The sequence below is a fragment of the Odontomachus brunneus genome, unplaced genomic scaffold (assembly GCF_010583005.1).
Source record: "Odontomachus brunneus isolate Ranch 3 - 2012 unplaced genomic scaffold, Obru_v1 Obru_scaffold_060, whole genome shotgun sequence".
In the NCBI taxonomy this organism is placed as follows: Eukaryota; Metazoa; Arthropoda; class Insecta; order Hymenoptera; family Formicidae; genus Odontomachus; species Odontomachus brunneus.
This window is the reverse complement of record NW_022639510.1, coordinates 1,967,320-1,974,090: the sequence shown is the minus strand read 5'-3', so window position 1 is coordinate 1,974,090 and position 6,771 is coordinate 1,967,320. Positions and strand designations below refer to the sequence as shown.

Sequence of the window (6,771 nt, the reverse complement as noted above, 5' to 3'; positions counted from 1 at the left end):
ATATATATATATATATATATATATATATATATATATATATATATATATATTTGACGATCAATATACCAATATTGATATATTATAACTTAAAGCGGATGATTTACAGAAAAACGTAAGCAGTGCAGAAATTTATCAATTAATTGTTGAACTGTAAAAAACATCACTGACTGAGTTGATCACTACTTACGTTTTTCTGTGCGCTCTCGGTCTAACAAAATGCGATTATGAATCTGGATCTTGGTTCTAGGTATGTATTATGGAACTCCCCAAGATGAGTTCTGATCGGAATCATTCTGTTATTCTCCAGATTTCTAGTCTAGGGAGAACGTAATTATTCCGATCGGGATAATAAGTGCCGTGTAGGCCGATTCTCCAATTTTTAATGACAATATTGCAATATTGTCGTCGCGCAAATATAATACATGATAGAAAAGCTGCGCAGCGACATATCATGCTGGCGACATTGTCGTTACGAAGAGATTAGAGAATCGACCTACTGCCTACTAATTCTGCAACTTTTAATGACAGTATCGTCGTCGTTGCGCAGCTTTTCTATCACATATTATGCCTACGCAACAACAATGACAGTGTCGTTAAAAGTTACAGAATCAATCGACTGGATCCGAAAAGTGAGTCTGAAGTTGAATTCGAATAATAATTGCGGTTTTAAAATTTTTGATCGGAATCAATCTCGGATATCCGGATAGTCAGATACCCGAATATTTTGGAGCCCTAATTTTGAATACGTGAAAAAAAAAGAGAGCAGCATTGACTCGCTCGACCCGACAATGAGCTGACCATCATTGCACCACACAGCCAGAGGACGGCAGTCTTCTCGAGGAGGAACCGATCATTCCAGTGTCTCGAGACTAATTCCTCACACGCGTAATGTAATAGCTTAATTTACTCTGAATGAGCTTTTGTCTCGGCCTGACAGTCGTCTCAGCAGAACTTCGCATCGAAGCAGATTGTTTGAAGCTTGGCGCTTCTCAAAACGATCGTGTCCGCGTAGAACGTGTCCCCGGGATATTTTTTTTATTTCGTTTCGATAGAATGCGATACGTTTGTGTGTGTGCGCGCGCGTGTATGTGTGTGTGTGTGTGTGTGTACGTATGCGTGCATGTGTAGTACGAATATACGCGATGCTCGATATAATAATAATAACGATTAGTTGGAAGTAACGAGTGAAATACGAAGGAGTATGTGTTTTAGAGAATGTAACAAGTTATATATCGATCGACGAGCTCGTGCTCGTCGATTGTTTTGCCTCCAGCAATTCGTGCGACATAACAGTATCGTATTTATAAATGAACTTCGTAATAAGTGACACAGAATATATTTACCAATACGTTGAGAAACGGTAACGGCGAACTTCGTATATGATCGTCTCACTGTCGTTATAGTTTCAAATTATGTCATATAGAAGGACTGTGTACACGTCGTTACTTGCAATCTATAGCAATATTAACATAATACACATGTGTGTGAACATACTCAATGCCCAATTAATTCTCAATGCAGCTCAGGTTACAGTTTCCACTCTGTGTACCGATTTTCAGATACATCTTTTAGAGTATAATTCCACATTGGACTACTTTACATTTTTGGACTCTTTAATACTATCAAATAAATTGTCGACAATAAATTACTCTTACGCTTCATGCTTTTGGAAGAGCAACCTTGCAGCTCACACTGGGGGGAATATGAGGTCAGGAGGTATTACGATATTTGATTTATGTATTTTTCCTTCAGTTTTTTTTTTATGATTATGCTACAGTCACGTTTTCCCTAGGATACATGTTCTAAAGTAAATGTCTCAGTAATTAAACAATGTTTCAATGACTGAAACATCGATGATATATTTGTGATATTTCTAAAAAAAAGAAGTCTTGAAAATTTTGTTAAGATTTTTTTTATCAATTTGTACTATTATTCAATGAGCATTAAATCATTGCGTCTGTATTATTCTAAAATTAGAACATGATTCATTTATCAATTCAGTCATTGATACAACTGGCATCATCTAATGTCTTATTAAAATTATAACTGATAATGATTTATTGTTTTGTTTCTTGTTATTTTTCGTTGTTCATAAACTAAAATTTTGCCTAAACATTATTTCTGTTAGTAATACCATCAATTATTCATTAATTAAAATATAAAACTGACTGCTTTCTTATAAGTTTGTTCATGGGGAACGTTTACCTTAGATAATGCCCAAGAGATCATCGATCTCTGGAGGCAAATTGAATGAATCCACAATTAATTCCTACATTTGTATGTATGCGATAACACTCATACATATATATATATATATTTTACACTGTTTTCTCAGTTGTCTCCTTCTTCATCAGGTTCTTCCAAGTGATCCAATCTGAGTTCTTTTGTGCGATTGCCTTTGATTACAAGCCGATTCGGTCTGATTTTTTTTTGTCTCTGGCCGATTACATATTCTGGCAGTATAATTTTGCTGCTTCTAAACATAGGTTTCTCAGTCGATTCGTTCACGACTTCTGGTGAATCCTCTGTCTGTTTTGTTTGCGGCTTCCTGAATACCACTTGTGATGTGGATGTGCGTTTCTTGTGCTTGAACATTGTCTCATTGCAATCTTGTGCGTCCAAGTCGCAAGGCTCGATGTCCATCTCATCGGGTTCGTCCGCCTCTTCTCTTCTCCTACGTGCCTTCAGTTCCCTCAGAAATGACATGGCAGCTTGTGTGTTGCTCTGCTCGGTCATGTCCTCGTTGGACACGTCAGCCAAGCTGTATTTGATCCACTTGTGCGGATTCCTGTGATAGTCGGGAACGCCTCTGAAAGTCGCGCGAGGCGCGCGACCCTCGGGACGCTTGAACATGCTCTCTTTGCCGCAGAATTTTCTGGTCTCTCTCCTGCGTTTCAAGTTGTCCTTCGAGCTTGAACCTTTGCCGCACTTGTCCAGGTCCATGTGCGTCTCGGTATCGTTGACGTCCGTCTCGCATCTGTCATGCTTGTTGCATTTACTCTCGGCAATCGACAGCTGATCGAACAACAATTTCTGTCTGTTGGCGAACGCCGCGTCACCGCCGCGTAGAACAAAATCGGCAGAAGTGTGCATTTCGTAAGTGGCGCGTAACTCAACCTTCTACAAATTATTTCATTGAAAAACCCAACCATAATATACGTCGCCACGTTAATAACTGTGTTTCAAACCTGTGAACTATCAGCACTTGCACCGAGCGATCTGTTAGGTTATGTTGGCTATTCGTCCCGTAGCCTACGCACAAATTTGACAGGCAGCGACGTTGGAGCTTTCACCACACAAAGGGCGCTTTCCCTAGCTACGTTACACTATATTACACAAAACCAATTTATTGGTCACATATTATCTAAAATATCTTGTAAGATAATATGCAACCAATAGGCCTGTTCTTTGTAGTTGCACTGCTGAACTGGTGCAATATATTGAAGTGAAACAAATATACGTTTTCTCACTCTAACTTATTGCACTAGTTCAGTAGTGCAGCTACAAAGAACAGGCCTAATAAACTGGTTTTGTGTAACACAAGGCCTGTTCTTTGTAGCTGCACCGCTGAACTGATGCAATATATTAAAGTGAGACAAATATACGTTTTCTTATTCTAACTTATTGCACTAGTTCAGCAGTGCAGTTACAAACATAGACCTTATATCTTCCATCTTTCTTCGGCATGTAATGAACAATAAAGATAGAATGATGCTTTCAGCATGAAAACGTGCAAAACGAACTTAGCTATATGGTTTTGTTTTTTTAGTTGATTGTCGAACTAGTATAATAAATTAAAGTGAGATAAAATATAGTTGTCCTATTCTAACTTATTGCACTAGTTCAGCTAAAAAGTACAGACTAGGAGCCGTATTCTTGAAAAATATCGCATGCGATATTTCAATCAAATACTATAATATACGTGGCGCATAAACTATAACTTTTCATAGAAATATTTTATGCGATATTTCTCCAGAATAAGATCCCAAGCGGATACAGGTATAACGAGGATTTTGTCGAGTACGTTGATTGGCTGGGATCAATTCTCTCTCTCTCAACTTTCTCATCCTGTTTTAAACTGTCGACTTCACTCTACAAACGAAATACGTTAATTTGCACATATACATCATTATAGACAGTACATTTGAGTTATATACGTGAAATAATTTATTTGTTATATTTATAACATTATACACAAGACATTTCACCCCGATAGAATGAGCAAGAGACTAAAATTGAACTCGTTCGCGGCAGCGAGAACTTTGCGTTCCGGGAAAACGCTTATTACTGTGAAATCCTCAGGAGAAACATCCCCTTATTTTGCCGATAAACAATTAATATCGACACAAACAGGTGCAAAGAAACGAGTACCGATCAAGATCGAGTACGAGGCGGAGGATAAAGTTAGCGTTAAAAATACTGTACCTACGATATCAACCGTTTGTGTAAAGAGCGAAATTGCAGAAGAATCGGCCAATGTAGATACTGTCAAAACTGAAAAACTCGAGACAAAAAATAAGGACACAGGACAATCAGAGAATGTAACAGATATCAAACTCGAGAAAAGTGAAATTGTCGAATATAGGGCAAATTCAGAACATATAAAAAATGAACAACAAAGTCAGTGGATGCCACCAAACTGGGAGATTATTTTGGAGAATATTCGAGAGATGAGAAAACATAACACAGCACCAGTTGATGAGATGGGTTGCCACAAGTGTGCAGACCCTGATGCCAGTCCAACAGTATCCAGGTATCAGTCATTAATAGCGCTGATGCTGAGCAGTCAAACAAAGGATCAAGTCACACACGCTGCCATGAAACGTCTGAACACTTACGGTTGCAAGCCAGATATAATAACGCAAACTCCTGATGATGTTCTGGGCAAACTTATATATCCAGTTAGCTTCTGGAAGGTACCACTCAGTAATCATTTGCTTGTCTTTGAATATTATGTGGCAAACACAACATTCTATAAGTATATGTTTCTTTCCAGAGGAAGGTAGATTACATCAAAAGGACATCAGTCATCCTCCTAGACAAATATAATGGGGATATTCCTAAAACTATAAAGGAACTGTGTGATTTGCCAGGGGTAGGCCCTAAAATGGCTCACATATGCATGCAGATCGCTTGGGGAGAAGTGTCTGGCATTGGTGTAGATACACATGTTCATAGGATTAGCAACAGGCTAGGATGGGTGAGGAAGGAGACTAAGTCACCAGAGAAAACTAGAAGCGAGTTGGAGGATTGGCTTCCCAAGTCTCTGTGGAGTGAAGTCAATCACCTTCTTGTGGGATTCGGCCAGAAGATTTGTCTACCTCGATTTCCCAAATGTGCTGAATGCCTCAACAAAAATATCTGTCCATATGGCAAAAAGATTGGAAAGGTAACAAAGTGATAATACATTTACATGTTCAACATATGTTCCTTGTAAAATATATTTATCCATGATTAATTTGCAAATAATTAGTTGAGTCAGTAATTAATTCTAACGCTCTGATCTCCTCTCAATCCGTTTGCCGCGCTTGCGTGCTACCTTCTGAATTCTGTGCAATTTCCGTCTGCTTTGCTTCCTATTCTTTATCTGTTCAATCTTCTGCTTTTGCTGAAAAGCCTTACTTTTTTTTACTTGCTTCAATGCTGCCTTTTTTATCTCCCTCTTCACTTCCTTCGAAGATTTCATCTCTTGGTCAGTTGATTTAGTTTCTTGTTGTAGATTCTTCTTTACCCGAAATGACATCCCAACAATCTTGTCATTTTCATCGCCATCATCATCTGGATGTTCACTTTCTTGATCTTGTTCCTCTTCTTCCTTCTCTGTAACCTTGTTCTCGCCTATCCATCTATTTCCTCTCGTAAGATCAGCAACATTTAGTTCCAAGATGCTGACTGTGTGACCTCCCAAATCATATTCTTTTTGAGATAACAGTTCTTCCAATTCTGGGATACTACGCTGTGATACTAATTTTTTGTAACGCTCTCGTGCCTGTGAAAAATACATATGTGATAAGTATTCTATGATCATCTAATATTCTCATGCAATAGTACTACTAACGTCTTGCTTAATTTTCTTCCGTTCCTCCTTCAATTGTTGCTGTAATTGCTCCTGGGCTTTCTTCTTTCGTTCCAGCTTTCTCTTGCGAAACCCTCCCAGGAATTCTCTACATCCACATAAACATCGTTTAGTTTCGCTGCGAGTTTGTAATTTCTAATCTCTAAAAAACATGGTTACCGTCGTTTCTTCTCGTCGAACATCAGCGTGATTTTCTTTCGCCTTTTTGGTTGCCCAGGTATTTTATTTACGTTAAGTAATTGCGGCTGAGGTTTGTTTTGCATCATCTTAATTTACGCTAGGTTATGTGTGACACTGAAATTACGAGGTTATGTCAAAGAATCACATGTAAATTGAACTAGTTCGAAGATAAATGCAGGCGCGCTCAAAGAACTTTGTTGGCTTGATGTATAGATCAGAATAAGGCCGGTATTCGTAGTCAGGTCTTATTTTTAAGACTAGACTATGGCCGGTACTCATAGGCCGGTATTCATAGTCAGATCTTATATTTAAGATCAACTTAAGTACTGTCTTAAGATGTCATGAACCAATCACAGAGCCGTATTCGCATCTTAAGACATTACTTAAGATGATCTTGAAATAAGATTCGACTATGAATACCGGCCATAGTCAGAACTTATATTTAAGACCATCTTAAGTTCACTTTCAGATACTTCATAACAAATGAAATGATCCGTATATCATCTAAAGATAAA

At 38.2% G+C, this 6,771-nt stretch overlaps 3 protein-coding genes across 3 annotated transcripts; 1 reads left to right on the top strand and 2 right to left on the bottom strand.

Moving 5' to 3' along the window:
• Window positions 1-1,719: 1,719 nt before the first annotated feature.
• Window positions 1,720-3,409, bottom strand: LOC116846023 (protein TSSC4). The gene is made up of 2 exons (XM_032819331.1): window positions 3,189-3,409; window positions 1,720-3,120 (listed from the first exon to the last, which is right to left on the bottom strand). Exon 2 carries the CDS (start codon window positions 3,091-3,093, stop codon window positions 2,332-2,334), a length of 762 nt encoding a protein of 253 aa, XP_032675222.1. The 5' UTR covers window positions 3,094-3,120; window positions 3,189-3,409; the 3' UTR covers window positions 1,720-2,331.
• A 479-nt stretch (window positions 3,410-3,888) lies between these two features.
• Window positions 3,889-5,469, top strand: LOC116846022 (endonuclease III-like protein 1). The gene is made up of 2 exons (XM_032819330.1): window positions 3,889-4,916; window positions 4,997-5,469. Exons 1-2 carry the CDS (start codon window positions 4,218-4,220, stop codon window positions 5,399-5,401), a joined length of 1,104 nt encoding a protein of 367 aa, XP_032675221.1. The 5' UTR covers window positions 3,889-4,217; the 3' UTR covers window positions 5,402-5,469.
• LOC116846024 (nucleolar protein 12) lies at window positions 5,417-6,587 on the bottom strand. Its single transcript, XM_032819332.1, has 3 exons — window positions 6,236-6,587; window positions 6,059-6,164; window positions 5,417-5,989 (listed from the first exon to the last, which is right to left on the bottom strand). Exons 1-3 carry the CDS (start codon window positions 6,340-6,342, stop codon window positions 5,492-5,494), a joined length of 711 nt encoding a protein of 236 aa, XP_032675223.1. The 5' UTR covers window positions 6,343-6,587; the 3' UTR covers window positions 5,417-5,491.
• Between the last annotated feature and the right edge of the window lie 184 nt (window positions 6,588-6,771).

Excerpts from the sequence above, each read along its gene's own strand:
- LOC116846024 (XM_032819332.1), bottom strand. The coding sequence starts at position 6,342 with ATGATGCAAAACAAACCTCAGCCGCAATTACTTAACGTAAATAAAATA. Across the intron at positions 6,165-6,235 it reads TTCGACGAGAAGAAACGACG|AGAATTCCTGGGAGGGTTTC; the intron begins GTAACCATGTTT and ends ATGTGGATGTAG. Across the intron at positions 5,990-6,058 it reads GGAAGAAAATTAAGCAAGAC|GCACGAGAGCGTTACAAAAA; the intron begins GTTAGTAGTACT and ends TATTTTTCACAG.
- LOC116846023 (XM_032819331.1), bottom strand. The coding sequence starts at position 3,093 with ATGCACACTTCTGCCGATTTTGTTCTACGCGGCGGTGACGCGGCGTTC.
- LOC116846022 (XM_032819330.1), top strand. The coding sequence starts at position 4,218 with ATGAGCAAGAGACTAAAATTGAACTCGTTCGCGGCAGCGAGAACTTTG. Across the intron at positions 4,917-4,996 it reads ATCCAGTTAGCTTCTGGAAG|AGGAAGGTAGATTACATCAA; the intron begins GTACCACTCAGT and ends GTTTCTTTCCAG.